Source organism: Pinus tabuliformis, chromosome 8, assembly GCF_031772625.1.
Source record: "Pinus tabuliformis cultivar Carrire ecotype Pingquan chromosome 8, CPIR1, whole genome shotgun sequence".
Taxonomy (NCBI): domain Eukaryota; kingdom Viridiplantae; phylum Streptophyta; class Pinopsida; order Pinales; family Pinaceae; genus Pinus; species Pinus tabuliformis.
Window position 1 is genome coordinate 1,478,581,818 of NC_142294.1, and position 23,048 is coordinate 1,478,604,865.

The 23,048-nt window shown below is 39.4% G+C and overlaps 1 protein-coding gene across 4 annotated transcripts in view; it reads left to right on the forward strand.

The window, feature by feature from the left end:
- Positions 1-23,048, forward strand: part of LOC149241405 (calcium-transporting ATPase 5, plasma membrane-type-like) — a 293,316-nt gene that overhangs the window by 211,094 nt on the left and 59,174 nt on the right. For all 4 annotated transcript variants that reach the window (XM_089373955.1, XM_089373953.1, XM_089373952.1 and 1 more), the window contains 6 exons: positions 79-138; positions 566-730; positions 859-979; positions 1,089-1,183; positions 1,282-1,419; positions 1,514-1,614. In XM_089373955.1, the coding sequence (XP_089230081.1) occupies positions 79-138; positions 566-730; positions 859-979; positions 1,089-1,183; positions 1,282-1,419; positions 1,514-1,614 (680 nt within the window). The remainder of the gene's footprint in view (positions 1-78; positions 139-565; positions 731-858; positions 980-1,088; positions 1,184-1,281; positions 1,420-1,513; positions 1,615-23,048) is intronic.

Here is a 23,048-nt window from a genome sequence, read left to right on the forward strand (position 1 = left end):
CTTATCCCAGAATTGTTCCCTTGTTATGATTTTCAACTTCTTTTATGTCTTATCATAACAATATGTTTAACTGTGCAGGATCCATGCAGACCTAATGTAAGTGATGCTGTCCGGTCGTGTCAACGTGCTGGTGTTACGGTAATAGTCAAAAATACTATCTTGTGTGCTCGAATGAGAAATGTTTTTGGAAAGGTTATTGCATGACAAGTGTATTGTACATTGTACTAAATTAGCATGCCCTCTGTATTCACCAAGCAAAATATCAATTATAAAATCACCCTATATGCTGCCAATGAAAATTAGTCATGTTCAGTAAGGTCACTAGATGTATGGGTTTCAGTCTGCCCCATCAATGCCTAGAAGGTGGATTAAGGTGGATTGTAACAGATCATGTAGATTTTGTGATATGAAATCCAACAGGAAGGTATTATATCACCTTGTGTTTTGAACTGCTTGTTATCGTTGAGATTCAAGAAATGTGTTTGGTTGCTAATGATGTTTTGGATTGATTATTTGACTCGTTACACCTTAATTTTGTGCTCTTATTATTCATTCATTTTTACAGGTACGAATGGTGACCGGTGATAACATTTACACGGCAACAGCTATAGCTCTTGAATGTGGCATACTCCAGAAAGATCAGCGTACAGTAGAGCCAACTATCATTGAAGGACGGGTTTTTCGCAACTACAGCGAAGAAGAGAGAGAGAAAATTGTGGACCAAATTTGTGTGAGTATCCGTGTACCAATCATCCTGCCAACACCACACACACGAACAAATCGGGGAAAAACATACCTACAACAGCTTTTTGCAAAAGAAAATTGTAATGGGAGGGGCCCTATTTTGTTTCCCTGCAGGTAATGGGAAGATCCTCACCTACGGACAAACTTTACTTGGTTCAAGCACTGAGAAAAATAGGTCATGTTGTGGCAGTGACTGGAGATGGGACAAATGATGCACCTGCACTTCATGAGGCGAGTTTTCTTGTTGGATGCTGTTGTAAATTCTGATTACGTAGCAACGATATTTCCAGTTATATAAAGTTATTGATGCAACTTGTTTTATATATTGTTTGGCGTTTAGGCAGACATAGGTCTCTCTATGGGTATCCAAGGAACGGAAGTTGCTAAGGAAAGCTCAGATATCATTATTCTAGATGATAATTTTTCCTCCATTGTGAAGGTTCGTTGCAGACATGGGTATTTGTTATAAGCCTTTAAAGTCACATGTTCTTTTGGGAAGTTAAAGATTCCTTACAGTTATTTCTCAATGGCTTTCAGCTAGTTCGATGGGGTCGTTCAGTTTATGCAAACATTCAGAAATTCATTCAGTTTCAACTTACCGTAAATGTTGCAGCAATTGCAATTAATTTTGTTGCTGCTGTTTCATCTGGAGATGTTCCTTTGTCTGCTGTTCAGGTTAGTCTCAGTTTCAACAGAAATGTGACTTGATTTGTTACCTACACTGTTCCTTTCATTCTCATGGCTTGGGCCCCACCTTAATTTTCTGCAGCTTCTTTGGGTCAACCTTATTATGGATACTCTTGGAGCACTTGCATTGGCAACTGAATCCCCAACTGATCACCTCATGGGTCGGCCTCCAGTAGGGCGCAGGTAGGACATTGTTATCAAGGAAAATTCCTCCGTTGGATTAATAGCTATATAGTTCTTGCAGAATCAAAGAATTTTTGAAATAAAGAGTATGGGACTTACAGTGAATAAGTATACATGCTTCTATTCAAAATGAAGAACAACTAGATGCATGTGCCAAACCTACATTAGTATCAATTGATATTAAAGCATGTAGTTATGCAATTATGACATAAATGACAGCTGGCACAAGGTTATGCCTTTGAAGAAAAACGCAAACGTGTCAAATACATGCTGACAAGTTAAGTTTTCCATATTTACTTTTATTTGATTTTCAAAAATCATTTTATTTGATTTTAAAAAACATTTTATTTTTTATTTTTTTTGTTTAAAAAAAATCTTTTTAATTTAATTTTATTTGATATTTTATTATTATTATGATTTTTGAATTAATTAATTAATTTATTTTTTAAGTTTGACCCAATGATTAAAGTTTCTTTATATTTTTATTGTTAGTAGGTGTCTTAATATCATATTAAAATATTAAACTGTTTTACTCTAACAGTCATATTTAACTATTCAGATCTATTTGTTATATTTTAATTGTTGAAAATTAATGCTCTATATATTGAGCTCTATATATTGAGCTTTCTCTATTTAAGAGTGTCAGGATCTGTTTCTCCATGTGCCCTGACGATGAACCACACTGAATGGTTCGAAACGAGTCAAAACATCCTTTATCAACTCTGTTTCTCCATCTTGTCCTGACGATGAACCACACTGAATGGTTCAAAACAAGTCAAAACGTCTCCTATGTGATTATTGCCAAAAGCTTTCTCAATAATTTGACTAGTCACTCTAATATACTGCTTCCTTCCATCCAAAAAACTTCATACAAGATAATCATTCTCGGTTATCTGGCCTACCACATACTGTGATGGTTTGAAACGCGATGGTTTGAAACGCGTTGATAAAATATCTCCCATATGATTATTGCCAAAAGCTTTCTCAATAATTTGACTAGTCACTCTGATACACTGCTTCCTTCCATCCAAAAAACTTCATACAGGATAATCATTCTCGGTTATCTGGCCTACCACATACTGTTTGCTTCTTTTAATGGTGCGTTGATGTCTGTAGACATTAATGGAATTTCAACTTTAATTTGTTAAATGGAATGCAATCTGAAGGCAACCTCAAAGATTAAAATTTGCATCCCGACATTGGGTCCACAATTTTATGCTGTCAGTAATTCCTACCAAAGTTATCAGATTCAGACTTGGTGACGCTACTCCACTCAAACTCGACCTTTGACTCGGAATCGACTAAGCTAACAACTCGATAAAATAAATGTATGCCATTGTCAATAGAAAATTCCACACCAAATATGCAAGTCTGATTTTCTTAACCCTGGGCTACGCTGGATGGCTGACTCATCAGTCGATGCAGACTCAGCCAAGTTGGATGCTGACTTGGCTGGATAGGCTGAGTCAGAGCTTATTCAAGCCAAGTCAGTGATCGAGTTGTATCGGTTTGGTCAGTACTGGTCTGAATAAACCGAGTTGTTTTGACTCAGCCGCATATGATAACAGTAATTCTTACTCGTAACATATTAGTATTGTTCATCATTTTAAATCTGTTAGGATATCTGTCTTCACTTTATGTTATGGCAGGACAGAAAAGTGCATGAGAATATCATCGAATTGGCGTGTAAATTGAAATTTCTGTTAATCTTGTATCAGAAAACAATTGTAAAGAGGACACGGGCCTTTGAGAAGATATAATCGCAGATGCTGAAATTGGAGTTCAAGCCCTGCACCCATTTTCCAAAGACTAGTGAAAATTGAGATTCGTAAGGGTGTTTTGACTTGTTTTCTCTCTATTACCAAGAGAAAAAGGGTTCATAGAGGAAGCACCAAGGTTTAATTTCATTTGAAAAAGTTTCACACTCAAGAGAGGAATCACCAAGGTTTAATTTCATTTGAAAAAGTTTCACACTCGAGAATACGTTTACCTCAAAAATGGTCTTTAACATGAAATAATGTAGTTTCGAACTATGATAAGAGTGATGGTTTTTAACATGAAAAAAGTGGTCTTTAACATGAAATAATGTGGTTTCGAATTATGATAAGAGTGATGGTTTTTAAAAATGAAATAATGTGGTTTCAAATTATAATAAGAGGGATCCCAACTAGGGGAAAAGGGAATGTCTATTGGAGTTGGTTTATGTTGATTTAGGGTAGCATCGGATGTGCTCTCGCCACAAAATTTGGTGGAGAGGCTAAGGCACATGAGATCTCCAATACTCATAAAAGGTTTGGGCAGATTCTAAACAGTTTGGGAGATATTAAAATAATTGATATTTTTAATATTAAAATAAAATATTAATGTGAATTAATATAAAACTGTGTTAGAATAGTCCAAAAGTCATGGATCAAGCCAGATCTAATATTAGCCGTTGATTAGGGACTTAATTTCGGTTGTTGATTTGTCAACGAGAAAAGTATAAGAGGAGGCTTGAGGATCACTTGGAGAACACACCGAGTTGATCAAGATTTCGACTTTTTGGGGCAAGGTTTGTTGAGGAAGTTAAGAGAGTGACCAGAGTTGCAATTGAGGGGCAGTGAATATAGAAGCAGAGAGGCATAGATAGTGTTGGGAGGATCAGCGCAACAGCCGGGAAAGCTGACGCAGAGGGTAGAAGTCGAAACTACTAGGAGCAACGGGAATTGTCGAAACAACCTGGAAAGCTGACGCAGAGAGTAGAAGTCGGAACTGTCAGAACTGCTGGAAAAGCTGACGTAGAGGGCAGAAGCCAGAACTGCTGGGAACAGCCGGAACTGCCAGTAACTGTTGGAACAGTGGGGAAAGCTGACGTAGAGGGCAGAAGCCGCACTGCCCGGAACAATCGGGAACTGCCGGAACAACCGGGAAAGTTGAAGCGGAGGGCAGAAGCCAGAACTATCGAGAACAATCGGAACTGCCGGGAACTGCCGAGAAAGCTGATGTAGACGGCAGAAGAGGCTGACGCTGGGGTTTTTCATGGGGCAGATTGGAGCTGAGGAGCTGCCGGAGTGTTTATCCGGGGTTTCAATCGAAGCATCTGTCTCCGAAGGAGAGGTACTACTGCCGAGATTATTCTCTGTTGGGTGAGCCGGTTTTGGCACCCAGATTGTATTCAAAAACTGCATAATAATAAAACCCTCAAATAGCTGCACCAATTTTCCCGCATTGGGTTTTTTCGGGGACATTGGTCCAAAAACAATGGTGTCACTTGTGTGCTTGTTTTGTTTCCTTCAGTTGATGATCTGTAATGTGTTCAGTATGCACTTGTATTTATTTTCAGTATTTACACGGTAAATAACTTGTTAATTAACAAAACAAGTAGGTAGGAATAAATTATAAAGTACATGAAGGGTTTCTAACGGGTTAGACTTAGAAATTCTAACAGTTTATTGGGACCAATTTCAAGTAGAGGAAGGTGAGGGTGTAGGCACAATTAAACAAGGTATATGGTACTTAGGATGACATCTCTTAGAGACTAGTTGATGTACTAGTTTAGGCTACTAGGTTGAATCATTTACCCATCTTGACTTCCATTTATGTGGATAATGTAGTGGATTCAAACCCATCTTCTTTATTCAATTTGAATGTTTCTCTCTTGGCGTCCTTCAACTTCTTTCCCTTGTTCATGGGATTTGGATGTTTGTCCTTCGTCCTATTGGGGAGATAAGTTAGTTGTTATGGTGGGAGGTTGTTATTAAAAGAACTGTTAAGTTTATGAGAGGGGTGTATGTTTGCATGAAAGTGTAGACAAAAGCTTTAGGAGGCTAGACAAAAGTTGGAGGAGGTCAAAACTTTCTTGGATGAGGATCTACATAACGCTATTCTTCAAGAGGATGAAGCTTGGTTGGAGTTGTTGGCGTGTAAAGAGGAGGGATACAAAACTAAAGGAGCACATGTATGTGCTAGTTTCGATTCAAGAAGGGGATAAAGGATCCAAGTTCTTCTTTGATTTTTTGAGAAGAATGTGGTAGTTGATAGGGTGCTTGGTCTTCACAAAGTTTATGGCTCATTTAAGGAGGATCTAGCTAAGATTTGAGATATCTTTGGCAATCATTTTCATAATATTTTCTCCTCTTAGTGTTTCTTACATTCAATTTTGACTACCAAGAATGCTAGATATATGGTAGTTGTTGATTTGTGGTAGCATCGGATGTGCTCTAGTCACAAAAATTGGTGGAGAAGCTAAAGCACATGAGATCTCCAAGACCCAGAAATGGTTTGGGCAGATTCTACCCGGTTTGAGAGATATTAAAATAATTAATATTTTTAATAGAGTTTCTAAGTCTAAATTTCGGAAAAATAAAATATTAATGGGTATTAATATAAAACTAGATTAGAAGGTTCCAAATGACATGGATCAAGCCAAATCTAATCTTAGCCATTGATTAGAGATGTAATCTCGGCTGTTGAAGGACCAACAGGAAAAGTATAAGAGGAGGCTTGAGGGTCAGTTGGAGAACACACTAGAGTGATCAGTCATTCGATTTTCTAGAGCGAAGTTTGCTAAGAAAAGTTGAATCAGTGATCAGTTTGCAGCGAGGAGCAGTGAGTACTGGACAGAGAGGTAGAGATAGTGCTGAGGGACCAGTGCAGAGGCAGAGAGGCAGAGATAGTGCTGAGAGACCAGTGCAGAGGCAGAGAGGCAGATGTAGAGGCCAGAGCAGGCCACGCAAAGGCTAGCTGAGACAACGCAGAGACCACAGGGCCTGCGTCATCCACGCAGAGGGCAGCAGGAGTGACGCAGAAGGCCGTAAAGGCTGCGCAGTGCCTCTGAGGGCTAACGCAGAGGCCAGGAGCGCTGACACAGTGCTTCAATCGTGCTGGAGAGGGTTTCGCGGGGCAGATTTTCTGAAGATCTGCTTTCGAATAGAGAGGTATTACTGTTGGTTATTTTTCTCTGTCGGGTGAGCCAGTTTGTCACCCAGTTGTACTCAATGATATATTGCATAATAACTAACCCTCAGAATTGTTGCACCGATTTTCTCGAGTTGGGTTTTTTTGGAGACAAGTTGTCCAAAAATAACGGTGTCATTTGTGTGTTTGCTATTTCTTTCAGTTGTTGATCTGTAGATGGTTGAGACTATATTGTGTTTATTTCGATGTTTATATGTTTAAATAACTTGTTTGTATTTAACAAGTAGGAGAAATAAACAAGAAAAATACAGATAAAATTTCTAATGGTTAGACTTTGAAATTTCAACATGGTATCATAGTGTGGCTGCAGATCACAGGAGAGTTGAAGGCACCAGCTGAAGTAGAGCATTTGCAGCAGAAACAGTTGTCTCGAGGGACAGAAGTTGTTCCTTGCAGAAAGCAACAAAGGAAGGGTTGACGCAGAGGGACTGTGTCATCAGTTTGGGCCATAGAGAGGTTAGCGCAGAGGCTGAGGAGGGAAGAAAAGGTTCACGTAAAGCCACACAGAGACCAGGAGGGTTGACACAGTTGGCTGGGGGAGCATTTCAGCCCGTGTCAGGATTGCGCAGAGCCTAGAGGCTCAGTCCTATAGTTGCTGGAGCATAGGAAGCTGTGGGTAGATTACGGGGAGTGAATTTGTTGGGGTGTTGTTGTTGCTGAGTCAGAACAGTACCTAACGGGCAAAACCAAGGTAGAGGGAGTCATTACCGAGGCATATTTCTGGCCAAGGAATCCAGATTAGTGTTGCAGGTGCATAGGAGATCAGAGAGGTGCGGCTCGACAGTTGGCAGGAGGATTTTCAAGAGGGAAATCGAGACTCAGAGGGAGTCTAGCAGAGAACTTCCAGACGGGAAGTAGCGACTTAGAGGGAGTCGAAGAGAGAACTTCCAGAGGGAAGTAGAGACTCGTAGGAGTCGAAAGGAAGAGTAGAGAGATGGCCAAGAATGGATTGAGGGATCAAGATAAGCTGGACGGAGCATCCAACTTTGTTGTCTGGAAGGCCAGGATCTTGTCCATTCTAGATAGACATCGCATCAAGGCCTTTGCTTTGAGAACAGTGGCTATCCCAGTTGCCTGGTTGATAATGAGAAGTATGAGGAGGCAATGGCCAAGGCGAAATGCATCATCCTTGATGGAGTCAAGGTTCATGTGGTCCAACATATTGCCGAGAAGGATACGACAAAGGACATGTGGGACACCTTGAAGACGTTGTACCAACATACTTTCGTGCAGAGGAATATGTTACTTGAGAATCAGCGGTGGCAATACCAGATGCAGAAGGGGGAGCAGATAGATCACTTCCTTAGGAGATTGAAGGAGATCCGAGACCAACTGACTTCCATAGGGGCCACGCCGGATCAAGAGTTGATGATGAGGACTGCACTAAACGCAGTCTTTGAGGAGTGGGAGACATTTGTCCAAAGCATACTGGATAGGGCGAATCTTCCAGATTGGGAAGAATTGTGGGCGACTCTTCGCCAAGAAGAGATCAGACGGCTGATCAAGACGAGAAGTAGCTGTAAAGGAGTCCAGATCAAGAAGGAATAGGAAGAGGATGCAGCTCTGGCATCTGCAGGGAAGCAGGAGAAGAGGAAGAAAAAGGACCTCTCCAAGGGTAAGTGCTTCAACTGTGGGGAACTGGGGCATTATCCGAACCAGTGTCCAAGGAAGAAGAATAAGGGAGAGGCGTCTGACTCCAAGGTAGCGTCAGCGAAGGCAGAAAAGGAGGTAGAGGAGATGACAATTGTGCCATGAGTGCTCATGTACCTCTAGAGAAGATATGGGGAGACATCGAGCTGTAGTCAGGACGACTACAGGTGATGAGGGGCAAGATCCTTGAGGTACCCAACCTCTTGGATTATACCTCGCTATGGGAGCCCCGAAGAGAGAGTAGCAGGATTGGCAGATGTCGGTAGAAACAGATGCGGATGAAGCGGCGGAGAGTGCAACAGTGCAGGAGTCTCGTGTAGCGCAGAGCTAGCAGGTTGCAGTAGTGCGAGAGGCACATAGAAGATTGCAACAATGCAGGATGGCACAGAGAGGTTTGCAGCGGTGTGGGAGGCAGGGAGTTGTTGCAGCAGCATGGAGGCGGTAGAGGGAGCACTTGATAGTGACAGAGAGAGCTTCAACATCGAGAGTGTTTCTAGCCTGACAGGGATGTCAGTAGTTGGGTGGATCAGTTACTTACTTCTTAATAACTAAGTTGCAGTGCAGTAGCAGTATGCAACATGATGAGAGGGGGTTGTAGTGCAGATGCAGTGTTGGGAGAAAGGACCACCAACAGCATGGATGCGGAGGGCGTTGTCGTACAGATGTAGCAATGGCAGAGGCAGGGCCATGGGCATCAGTACAAGATGCAAAAGTGTAGAGGATGTTGGGTGAGGAGGCTTAGCATCAGCACAAGTACCAGTGTTGTATAATCAGAGTGATGCTCAGTTGGAGTATTATTTGAGCACAATCCTCGCTAAGAGGGAGTGTTGATTTGGGGTAGCATCGGATGTGCTCTAGCCATGGAAATTGGTGGAGAGGCTAAAGCACATGAGATATTGAAGACCTAGAAATGGTTTGGGCAGATTCTACCTAGTTTGGGAGATATTAAAATAATTAAATTTTTTTAATGGAGTTCCTAAGTCTAAACTTAGGAAAAATAAATTATTAATGGGTATTAATATAAAATTGGGTTAGAAGGTTCCGAAAGACATGGATCAAGCAAAATCTAATCTTAGCCATTGATTAGAGATGTAATCTCGGTCGTTAAAGGACCAATAGGAAAAGTACAAGAGGAGGCTTGACGGTCAGTTGGAGAACACACAGAGTGATCAGTCATTCGATTTTCTAGAGCGGGGTTTGCTAAGAAAAGTCGAATCAGTGATCAGTTTGTTGCGAGGGGCAGTGAGTACTGGATAAAGAGGCAGAGATAGTGCCGAGACCAGCGCAGAGGCAGAGAGGCAAACACAGAAGCCAGAGCAGGCCATGCAGAGGCTAGTTGAGACAACGCAGAGGCTAGAGGGCCTGCGTCATCCACGCAGAGGGCAACAAGAGTGTTGCAGAAGGCCGTAGAGGCTGCGCAACGCCTCTGAGGGCTGACGCAGAGGGTTTTGAGGCTGACGCAGAGGCCAGGAGGGTTGACACAGTGCTTCAGTTGTGCTGGAGAGGGTTTCGTGGGGCAGATTTTCTGAATATCTACTTCCGAATAGAGAGGTATTACTGCCGATTATTTTTCTTTGTCAGGTGAGCCAGTTTGGCACCCAGTTGTACTCAAGGATATATTGCATAATAAATAACCCTCATAATTGTTGCACCAGTGTTCCCAAGTTGGTTTTTTCCGGAGACGAGTTGTCCAAAAATAACGGTGTCACTTGTGTGTTTGCTATTTCTTTCAGTTGTTGATCTGTAGATGGTTGAGACTGTATTGTGTCTATTTCGATGTTTATATGTTTAAATAACTTGTTTGTAATTAACATGTAGGAGAAATAAACCAAAAGAATACAGATAAAATTTCTAACGGTTAGATTTAGAGATTTCAACAGTAGTCTCCCACAAAGTCTCAATTGTAGATCGTGATAGGTTGGACAAGGATCTTATGAAAGACAATATTTTCGCATCTCTTTGCTCGTTGAAGAATGAGAAATCCCTTAGGATTGATGGTTTTCCGTTGAATTTAAAAGGCCATGTGGTACACAATAAGGGATGATTTCTTGTTGTCTACTTTTGGAGGCCTTTTCCATAGGGTGTTTGATGAAGTCCCTTAGTTAAGGATTCATCAAGTTTATTCCATCGAATATTTCCAAAAACTCCATAGGCAAGTGGTCTCCTATAACCTTATTTAGTGTCCATTGTCACCAATAAAATTGTGGCGAAGCCTATGGTACTATTGATGAGAGTTGTATCTAGGGAGATTGTGCACAAAGAGAAAACAAGTTTTGAATAGGGGTTCTTTGTTCTAGTTACTACGATTTCATCTTGGAAGGCTACGGAGTGGGCTAGGGAGAGTGGACAACAATCTCGTTTTTTTGAAAATTGAATTTAACAAATCCTATGGTCAAATTTATTGGTTATTCATCACTAATATATTGACTTGTAGGGGACTTGGTTTGCAATGTGGGGGGTGGTTCATACCCTATTTTCTTGTGCCTTTTCATTTGTTTCAGTTAATAACACATTGTATCCACATATTCACTCTTCAAAGTTATCAAAAAGGGTTCCCTTTGGCACCTTATCTTTATGTGTTGACAATTGATGCCTTCATTATTTGTTGGATTTTTCCCATTTACAGGGTCAATTGAGGGGTATGTCTCTAGTAGATAATTCACAAATGGTTAACAACTATTTTGCAAATGATATACTCCTTCCCGTGTAAGCTTATCAAGATTCAATGGTTAGTTCTCATATCCACTCTTCAAACTTATCAAAAAGGGATCCCTTTGGCACCTTCTCTTTGTGTTGGCAATCGATGCCCTTCATTATCTGTTGGAGCCTGCCCATTTACAAGGTCATTTGAGAAGTATGTCTCTAGTAGCTAATTCACAGATGGTGAACAACTATTTTGCAAATGATTCACTCTTGTTTGTGCAAGCTAATCAAGATTCAATGATTAGTGTTAGGCATTGTTTGCCAGCGTTTTGTGTGATATAGGGGATCAAAACTATGCTAAAAACTGAAAGTGCTCAAAATCTCCTGAAACCAATGATAAATCGTAGAGCTCATCGTTCTAAATCCAACAACGCTTAAATCACCTCAATTCGACACTGCAAGAGTAAGTTATCGCGTTTTGACATTTTGGCCAAACAATAAAAAAGTTGAAGTTGTAGGGTTGATTGTGCATGTACGGATGCCACGTGGCAGTCCGTACACTGAAGTGGTGCTGACGTCATCTTTTGACTAGGTTGTACGAACAAAGACGTGTCAGTTTGTGATTGGATGGTATAGTGATTTGGTGGACCAACCATAGGTCGCCACATGGGCCAATCATAGGGCGCCATGTGGCCCTATGAGAGGCCACTAAATGGATCAGGTTTTGGCACCAAAATTTGTTTGAACAACCAACGAGCCTCCAACGGATTCGGCCTCACAACCTCCGGTTCACGAAGCAGTTTCTTGACCAACTAGGCTACGACACTCCTTGTTAAACCATGGGCACATAATTATATTTATTGTCATATGGATTGGCGGTTGGTAAAAACAAGATTGACCAGACCCACGGTTATGTATACCACCATACAACCAAGCGATGGAGGTGAGAGGGGTATAAAGAGGTGAAGCCTACCATACTTGGCAGCTCTTCCAAGTGTTTAAACATCATGCCAAATATGGTAATGGCCCAATAGTAAAACAATATGGCGGGACGTTTAACGACCCTGCCAAAAATCCATCCATTGAGCGTGCCAAAATTCATGCAATGAATGCGACACTTGTGGCTCAAACCCGTGACCTATGGGTGGATAATCAAAGCATCTGACCAGTAGGCCATAGGCCATTTTTGTTGCCAAATTGTAGAGCCGAGAGCTAATATGGGGCAGTTGCAGACTAGTTTGGAAAAAGGGGGGTATTTTGCTTAATTTTAAGCCTTTTTGAGCTCAGGAAGAGCCTAGATGGGGTTTTTTGAGCATTCTGGACATAATGTCAGTGTTGTTTTTGCAGATTGAAGCTTGTATGTTGATGTATTGAGCATTTGAGCATATAATAAAGCAGTCACCACTCGAATTTGGACCCGGAGATGCAGCCCAAGATGGGTGAACTCCATTATCAAATTGTTTGTGTTTGATACTGCATTTTTTCCTATTTTAATTGTTGAAACTCTGCAAATTAACTTAAGCTTGTGTACTTTTGCAACCACGATCCATTGCCTAAAAGACATAAACTAGCTTGCAAATTGTTTAATGAAACCTTCACTTTTTATTTTTAGATCAGTTTGGTATCATATCATGGTTTTTGTGAAGGTTTGACAGAATTTATAAGGTTTTCGAATGCTTACAAGGTCTAGATTGAGAAGAGGAGAAGGAACACTTGAAGAACCTAATTCTCAAGTAGGCTCAAGAAGATCACATACTTCACAAGTCATGGAATATGAAGAAGGACAAGGACAAGAATTGATGTTTGAGGATGAAAGAGCTTTCAGAAACACTTTCTTTGATATGACTGAGATGGTAAAAGTGTTGTATAATGAAAGAACAATACGATTGTAAGGAGAAAGTTCTAATCAATCAAAAGGTGATGGTGGTAATGGGAGCAAGGCTCCATCTTATCCTCCTTCACCTCCTTCTTCACCTCCACCTCACCTCCTTCACATAGACATACTCCTCCTACATCTCCAAGAGGACATGCTAAGGCTCCTTTGCTTAAGCTTGATGTCAAGTTTGAATTGCCAATGTATAATGGAGAAGTAAATGCTGAAAAGCTGGATAATTTGGTTCGTCAAATTGAAGTTTATTGCAGGATTCAAAAGATTGATGATGATATCACAAAGATTCAACTTGCTTCTCTTTGTTTGGAAGGCGTATATCTCATTTGGTGGGAGGCCAGAACTTAAGAAGATTTGAAGAAAAGTGGTAAAATTATCTCTTCTTTGAATGATTTTATAGCTGCATTAAGGAGGCAATTTTATCCATTAGCTTATATGCAAAAAGCAATAATGGATTGGCAAAATTTTAGACAAGCTAAAGGTTAGAGTGTCCAAAGTTACACACAAGAATTTAGAAAAAGAGCATTAATCTTGGGTGTTGATTTGACCTCACAAGATACTCTCCTTAAATATATAGGTGGATTGCATAGTTATCTGAGGCATACTAATGTTTAATCCCACCAATATAGATGAAATATGTGTTCAAGCTACTCATTTAGAATCAAGAGGCAAGAATGTTCCTCAAGAGTCCAGCAAGAAACCCTTTAAATCTGGAAACAAAGGAAAGGGGAAAGCTAAAGGCAAAGGCAAGAAGAATGTTACAGTCAAGAAAGAGGGACAAAAACTTATTTGCAAACATTGTTCAAAAGATGGCTATGATGAACACAATTGTTGGAAATTACATCCAGGATTGAGACCAAAGAAGTTTAATAACAAGAGGAAACAAAAGACTGTTGCCACAACTCAACAAGATCTAGGATCTGATTTAGGTGATGAAACTAAAATCACAACCATGGGTATGAAAGGTACTAGTTCTTCTAGCAAGAATGTTGAATCACAAAATGACAAATAAAGAAGTGAGCTTTTTCATATCAGGGGCATTACAAAACATACAAAGGTTGATACACTTTTTGATAGTGGATCCCAAGTCAATCTTATCTCTGAAGCAATTGTCAAGAAACTTAATTTAGAGACTACACCTCATACAAAACCTTACCCTTTGGGTTGGGTATGTGATGATGCCAAATTACAAGTGACAAGAAAATGTAAACTTAAATTTTCCATCACTGCTAATTTTATAAATGAGGTAGAGCTTGATGTTGTACCACTTGATATTTGAGGGACTGTCTTAGGGAGTCCATATTTATATGACTGGAAAGCCATATTCTATCGTCATGAGATTAGGTATCATCTTTTCAAAGACGGAGTTGAGTATATTGCTAGAGCACATCGCAAGAATATGAACTTATCTCTTGTTAGTGCAAGCCAAATGAAAAGGCTTGTGAATGCTAGTAAGAATTTTGTGTTGTTGATGATTAAAGATAAAGATACTACTGAATCTAAAGCTTTCCCAGGATGTGATTCTAAACGTAAGCATGAATTGGTTGAAGTTGTTAATACTTATGACAATATGTTTCTGGAACCTGAAGGGTTACCTCCAAAAAGGGGAATCAAACATGAGATACAATTGCAGCAGGATGCACCACTTCCAAATATTGGCATGTATAGAATGTCAGTTTTGGAGAATCTAGAGATCAAGAAGCAAATTCAAGAGATGCTTGACAAAGGGGTCATCAGACCTAGTACATCTCCCTGTGGGTCTCCTATTGTTTTTTGTTCCAAAGAAAGATGGTACATGTCACATGTGTCTCAATTTCCGAGCCTTGAATAAGATTATGGTAAAAATTGTTATCCTCTTCCTTGCATTGATGATTTGCTAGATCAGTTGAAGGATGTTGTTTATTTTACTAAGTTAGACTTGAGAAGCGGTTATCATCAAATAAGGATTGTTGAAGATGATATTTGGAAAACTACTTTTAAGACAAAACAATGATTGTTTGAATGGTTAGTTATGTCGTTTGGGCTTTGTAATGCACCTACTACATTCATGAGAGTTATGAATGATGTATTGTGACCATTCCTTGATGATTTTGTCATAGTCTACTTAGATGATATTCTAATTTTTAGTAAGACTCGTGAAGAGCATGTCAAGCATGTAAAGCAAGTTTTAGATGTCTTGAAAAAGGAAAAGTTGTATTTGAAGATGTCTAAATGTGAATTTGGGAAAACCTCTTTGGTTTACTTAGGTCATATTGTAGGAGGTGGTGAATTGAAGATTGATCCCTCCAAAGTTGAAGTCATTGTGAATTGGCCTAAACCCAATAATGTAACAGAAGTTAGGAGCTTTTTGGGAGCATCCCAATATTGGAGAAAATTTATCGCTAACTTTTCATCCATTGTAGCATCATTACATGTTTTGGCAAGTTTGAAGCAGGTATTTCAGTGGGGATGCAAGCAACAAAAAGCCTTTGACACTTTGAAAGAGAAAATCAATACAACACCAATTCTAGCACTTCCAAATCTCAAGCAACCATTTGAAATTCAAACCGATGCAAGCGAATATGCTATGGGAGCAGTATTGATGCAACATGGTAAGCCAATATGTTATCATTCTGAGACCTTTTCCAATGCAATAATTAACTATCCAACTTATGATAAAGAGTTGTATGCTTTGGTACAAAGCATGAAGAAGTGGAAGCATTATTTGATGGGTAAAGAAACAATTATTCATACTGACCATCAACCTTTGCAATATCTTCAATCGCAAACCAAGCTACAACAAGCTAGACATTTCAGATGGATGGGATTTCTACAACAATTTCATTTGGTTATTAGGTATAAGAAAGGTATTTACAACAAAGTTGCAGATATGTTATCAAGGCCTATTGTTAATGCATCTGTCATTGTTAAAAATGGAAACTAGGGCCAAATTCCACTTTAGATAGCTCATTTGATGGAGATGATGGTTGCATGGAATTCCTCTTTTCAAGAGGTCCAAATTTGATCTAATGATCATCAAATTTGGACAAGTAGAAATGTGTTTTTGAATTTATGCCCACACGTGTAAATTGTTCTGGTCGGCCACACCATTATGTAGGCTCATGAAGCCCAAGATACATGTCACTTCGCCCTCAATGAATTGTATAAATACAAGTGACCTCTCATCTCATTTGGCATCATCATCACTCACACATTCTTCTCTCTCCCTCTCTCATTGGTTCGTATAGCTATTGGGAATTCTCTTTCTCTCACACATGTGGCAAGGAGGATGAATTTCAGACAGAAGTACATGGCCATAAATTTTAGGAGTTGACTGAAGTTTGACCAATGTTGCCCAAGGACTGCTTGACCAAGTTTGACTGTGATTGTGGAGGGTTTGAATTTGTTTGACCAGGCCGCATTGATTGGCACAGAAACCGAGATTTTTTGGGTTGTTTGACTTTCTTTAACTGCAGGGTTGTTTGACCATAGGGCTAACTTCATGTTGACCAAGTTTGACCATAGATTTTATGATTGTTTTGGGCTAACTTTGACCACTTTTGGAGGCAAAGTTTGACTGCCTTTGACCAAGCTTCAAAGGGGAAGCTTTGTTGTTGTGTTGACCATCTTTGACTTTCTAGTTGTGCTGAATTTCACTGTAGATTTGATAGGGATATTTTGACTTTGATTTGGTAACTCAACTTTGATTTTTTGTACTCTCTTTGTGTGCCGAACATTTTATATAATAATAAGAAGAATTGATTAAAGGGTTTTCCGCACATTAGGGTTTTTCCCTAGCTTCCGCCAAATGTAGTGTCCTCGTCTTAGCTTGTCTTCTACATTTTATTTTATGTTGTATATACAACTACTCAGTACTGTTAATGTGGTTGCTATTGGAAAACTAAATCAGAAAGTGTCATTGGGCCACTAAACGAACATTGAAGTAAGTGTGCCAAGCATAGAACATACCATTGTTAACAAAATTTAACATTCATTCTTAAGCGTAACTCAATCATGCATGAAAGTTATATTGAACAATATTCTCAAGATGAAGAATTTAAAGATGTTTATGCAACTTTGAATCAAGGCAATCATGTTGAAGATATGGATTATCATGTTCATAACAAATTGTTGTATCATCTTGGTAAGTTGTGTATTCCACATGGTGAAAGATTTTATCATAAGGGAAGCCCATACTTCTCTTATTGTTGGTCACTTTGGTGTAGGAAAAACAATTGCTCAGCTACAGAGGTATTGTTATTGGCCTCGTATGAATGAAATTGTATCAAGATATGTAAAAGGATGTTGTATGTGTGTTACTCGTAAGCCAAGTAATAGGAAATTGGGCTTGTACAATCCATTTCCTATCCCTTCTCTTTCTTGGGAATGTGTTTCTATGGATTTTTTAGGGGGGCTACCAATGTCTAGAAAAGGTCATGATTATTTATATGTTGTAGTGGATCGTTTTAGCAAAATGTGTGTGTTGATGCCTTGTAAGAAACAGATCACAGCTGAACAGACTGCAAAAACGCTCTTCCAAAATGTATGGGTTCACTTTGGGTTACCTACTTCTATTATTTATGATCGAGATTCTCGATTTATCTGGAAGTTTTGGTCAAGTTTGTGGGAGATCATGAACACAAAGTTGAAGAAGAGCACAACATTTCATCCACAAACTGATGGCCAGACAGAAGTAGTGAACAAAACAGTAGTGCATCTCCTTCGAGGATATTGTGTTAAGCATCCTAAGCTTTAGGATGAGCATTTGCATTACATCCAGCGTGCCTACAATCATGATGAGCATTCATCTACATAAGTATCTCCATTTGAAACTTGTTTGGGTTATTTGCCAAAGTATCCTTTGGATTTCATTTTTGGTAAAGATATTGCAGTAGATGGACATAGTGATGTGGACAAAGCCAAACATTTCATTGAACAAATCTAGTTAGTGCATTAAAGGGTACAAGAACAACTGGAGAAAAGCCAAGCCAAGTATAAAGAAAGACATGATAAGCATCAGGTTGATCATGATTTCCAAGTGGGAGATCAAGTTTGGTTGTACATCAACAAGGAAAGATTGCAAGGTGAAGGTAAAAAGCTCAAACCAATCAGATATGGTCCTTTCAAAATCTTGGAGAAGATTGGTAACAACGCTTTCTAATTAGATTTTACACCTTACACGCAAATTTATTCTGTTGTAAATGTGGAAAAATTGAGATTCTATGAGCCTTCTATGATTGTTGATCAAGAAGAGAATGTTCAGATTCCATCTATAGAAGCTTTTGCTCTTGAATATTTGAGTGAGTTGTAGGAAGACAGTATTCTTAACAAGAGGATAAGAACTTCTCGCAGAGGCAATGTGGAGTATCTTCATGTGGGGCTCAAAGGTACCAATCCAAGTAAAGCAAGGTGGATAGAGATTGAGAAATTGAGGGAGTTGTACCCTCACTTGCTAAGTAAAACCAAATTTTTGGTGGTCCAAAAGCTTCCAATGGGGAGGAGTGATTCAGGGGATAAAAAATATGCTCAAAAATGAAAGTGCTTAAAATATCTCAAAACCCTTGCCAAATCGTAGAGCTTGTTGTTTTCAATCCAACGACGCTTGAATCGCCTCAATCCGACACCATAGTGATCTAGGGGATCAAAAATATGCTAAAAAATGAAAGTGCTCAAAATCTCCGGAAATTAGTGCCAAATCATAGAGATCATCATTTTGAATCCAATGACGCTTGAATCGCCTCAATTCGACACTGTATGAGCAAGTTACCGCATTATGAAGTTTTGGCTAAATAACATAAAAGTCAAAGTTGCAGGATTGATTGTGCATGTATGGATGCCACTTGGCAGTCTATACGCTAACGTGGTGCTGACATCATCTTCTGACTGGGTTGTACAAAACAAAGTTGTGTCAGTTTGTGATTGGATGGTATAGTGATTTGGTGGACTAACCATAGGTTGCCATGTGGGCCAATCATAGGGCGCCACATGGTCCTATGAGAGGCCACCAAATGGACTAGGTTTTGGCGCGAGGCTTGTTTGAACAACAAGCCTCTGGAAGATTTGACCTCATAACCTTTGGTTTACAAAACAATCGCTTGACCAACCAGGCTACGACACTCCTTGTTAAACCATGGGCACATAATTATGTTTATTGTCATATGGATTGGCGGTTGGCAAAAATGAGTGGGCGGGCTGGTAAGTGTAACCCTGACTGACTCGTCCCATAGTTATGTATACCATTATACAACCAAGCGACATAGGCGGGAGGGGTTAAACATTGCGCCAAATATGGTAACGACCTAGCAGTAAAACAATATGGCAGGATGTTTAACGACCTAATCCATCCACTGAACGCGCCAAAATTTTTGAAATGAATGCGACACCTATGACTCGAACCCATGACCTACAAGTGGATAATCAAAGCGCCCGACCAATAGGCCATATGCCATTTTTGTTGCTAAATTTGCAGAGACGAGAGCTAATATGGGGCAATTGCAAACTAGTTTGGAAAATGGGGGGTATTTTGCTCAATTTTAAGTTTTTTTGAGCTCAAGAAGAGCCTAGATGGGGGTTTTTGAGCATTCTGGACACAATGGTAGTGTTATTTTTGCATATTGAAGCTTGTATGTTGATGTATTGAGCATTTGAGCATATAATAAAGTGGTCACCACTGGAAGCTAGACTCGAAGATGTAGCCCAAGATGGGTGAACTCCGTTATCAATTTGCATGTGTTTGATACTCCATTTTTGCCCTCTTTTAATGGTTAAAACTCTGAAAATTAACTTAAGTTTGTGTACTTTTGCAACCATGATCCATTGCTTAAAAGACATAAACTAGCTTGCAAATAGTTTAATGAAATCTTCACTTTTCATTTTTCATGAGGCCTTTGGTGTTATTGTTACTGATCATGAGATAGATTATTGGTTGGTTGGTCTTTATGAGCCCCCTTATATGCTAGTAGCACGGAATTTTGTTTCCCTAGTGTTATTTCTAGGTATCTTCCCATCCCATTTGGTGTGTGTTTTTCTCTAGTTGCCATGTGAGATTGGTTTCTAGAACAGTTGTAGCGTAAGCTCCTCTTTTGGCAGTCCAAGAATCTTCTATTTGATGGCAAGTCGATTATGGTGGGTAGGATTCTTTAGAATTTTTTATTCTTATATCTATTTTATGCCTTGATGGATTTCTAGCAGGGCCCATTTTCATTGGTTGGGGCAATTCTTGTGCTCTAATTTATGGCCCAAATATGATAGGCCATGGTGCCATCTATGGTTTCTTGGGATGTTTGTATCATGTCCAAGTATGAGGGTCATCTTAAGTTGATTAATGTGACAATTCAAGGGAGTATTTGGTAGCTAAATGGTTCAATGTTTGGAGGGGTCCTCCCTTGGAAAGTCTTATTGCATACCAATTTTAGTGGTCTTAGCAAGGTTCTCTAAGCCACTAATGTGGAACAACACAAGACAAGTGTCCATGGTCACTTCGACATAGGTCCCCACTCTTTAAGCCCAACTCCTATTGAAAGGCTATGGGAGGCTTCCCTAACATACACAAGTGTCTTCACTCAAATTTAGTAGACTAGTGCCTAGCATTGAATTTTAAAGTTAAGATGGGAGTTAATTATTAAATTATTTGCTAATCTAGAGATGAAATTTACTGCAAAAGTAATGCAAACCAGCGTACAAAAATCACAAAAAACATTAACTATTTACCTCTAAAATCAACAAAAGAAAAGAATGAGCGATAAATATGCTTACCAAATATGAGATGTATTCCTTGTTTTTTCCCTTGGATAAGTGGTTGTAAGTAAGCAAATTCTTTGTTGTTACATACTTTCAAACCTACAAAACTGTCGAAAAACGCCGAAAATCAGCAAGATATATGCCTCATAAGGCCACCCACAAGTGTGAAATCACACAAGATGAATAGATTTGTGGATGGAAAGTTTGGGAAGCAAGTAAATAACAGTAAATAAGACCCAGCACTTAGATCTGTAAGTAAAATTTGAGTTTCTAGCAATCTAGAAGCTATTTACAGGAAATAGGGGTCAAGTCCCAAAAGGGTCAAAACCAAGAAAATTTTCTAGCAAGAAAATTAACCTTACAATAGCTGGATTATGTATATTTCAGCTCTAGAAAAATTTATGCTATTAAATTAATTATGGACTAAAGAAAAGAGTTATAGGTGAAAAACACACACTTGGACAAGCTCTTTGTATGAGGATTTTGTTGGATCTACTTTTGTAGATTTAACTGCAATATAGTGTAGATCTGCAAAATATGATGAAACCCTCATGAAATATAAAATATAAATGCACAAAATTGGAAGGAAAAATATTTTTGGGTATAAACTAGATCTAGTGCTAAAACCCCAGAGATCTACTATCTAGTGATCCAGGATCTTTTCTTCAGTGATGTTAACAGAATTGCATAAAAGAGCATGTAAAACCATAAATGCAACACTTTAAGAAGAAGCAACACATGAAAGAGACCATAAAGATAATGCACCAATGTTTGATAATGGAGTTCACCTGATGTGGGCTACATCTTCGGGCCCAACTTCAAAGTGGAGAGGCCTCTTCATTCATCTCAACAAAAAGAAAGGCAAGTACATGGAAAAATACATCATTATACCTCACTTCTGGGAGTGACCTGAAAATGGGCTACTCAAATCTCTGATCTGACTGCACCAGTGAAATCCTTGTGAAATTTTGAGTAGAGTATAAATTCAATTCTATTCTGCCACCATCAACTCTGGACCGCCAAGAGAATCTCCAAGATTGCATAGTGAAATATTTTGGGAATATTCTAGAGAATATTCTAAGGAATATTCCCTAGGAATATGCTCTCAAAAAGCACACCTGCATGAGGTTCCGCACCTCTTGGTTCCTATATTCCAAGTTCCACTCTGCTTGGTTCCACCTTCGCCCGTCCACTCTTGTCTTCGTTTTGCATTCGAGTGATTGGAGCTAGTTTAAATATGTCGCGCCGATGGACTTTACAAACCCCCGCCAACTGGTGGGTTGGTTGGCCATATATTAAATAGCGCGTTGCGGTTATCGAGGTCGTGGGTTCAAAACATCGCAGACCCTTTCTATTGTAATAAAAACAATACATTGTAGTTTAAATTTGTTCTAACCATTTGAAACCACCACCATTACAATACATTTGTTGTAACTGTTTGAAACCATCGCCATTACAATATATATTTTTAAAACATTTAAACGTTAACTGTTGACATGCGTCGGTTGTGGCCCATTTGGTTGCCATCTGGGTGCCACGTGGCACCCAGCTGACTGGGCCACATGGCTTCATGCTATTGGGCCATCAAATTGCCTCCAAGTTTAGTGAGGTGCCGCCATATTTGGCGATTCCGCCAAATTTAACCCTAGCTAACTTTGTCGCTAAATTTAACTGGTTGCCATGGAATTTAGTTGTTATTTTGGCCGACCACCAATTTGTTGATGCCCCAAATTTATTTGGTGCCAACTAAATTTGTCCTTTTGCCAAGTTTGACTGGAACTTTGACTAAGCATAACCTTTGCATATAAACTCAGATTGAGGTATATTTTGCGCTATTGTATTCCTTGTGATGAGATCTTCGATTTGGTCTTGGCTTTGTTGAGATTCAAGGACTTTGATTTTTGGGCCTTTAGGGATCCTCCTAGATCATTCCTCCCCACTGAGAATCTTTTGGTCCTCCAAAAGTATAAAGAGGAACTGCAAGCTGATGTATTCCCCCATTTCTTGATCTGCATAACAAATGTCTTTGATAGGCCACACTTCATTTTCCTTCACCTTTGTACTTCAGAATTAGGAATGATGAAGCCGACACCTATATCCATATGCAAATCTATAGCTGCCAATGCATGTATCACAACTTGCAAGATTCCAAGCAAGACCTTACTTTCCAAGAGTTTATAAAACACTCATGGTCAAGTTTTACACTGATTTACAACATAACCCATATCCTTTTCTATCCAACTAAAGGAAAAAATATCAGTATGTTGCATTTCTAGTGTTGTTATACACTTCATCACTTTTACAAGTTTTTGCCCAACTATGGGGTCTTTAAAAATAACATGTGATTTACAATGGTGGCCATACTCAACTACTTAAAAAAGCTACCCATCTCTTACCTAACCAGGCTAATGGTCTTTCTTCCTGTAGCTAGCTTCTTTGTTGAATTGCTTCATCTGTTGGTTCCTTCACAAGTGCTTTCATAGGCTTTTGGTCCTTCTTTAGGCATGACTTTGGATGGAGCTTCCAACATTTGGCTTTCTGATGTCCACCCTTGTTGCAATGGTTTTTCTTTCTCCAA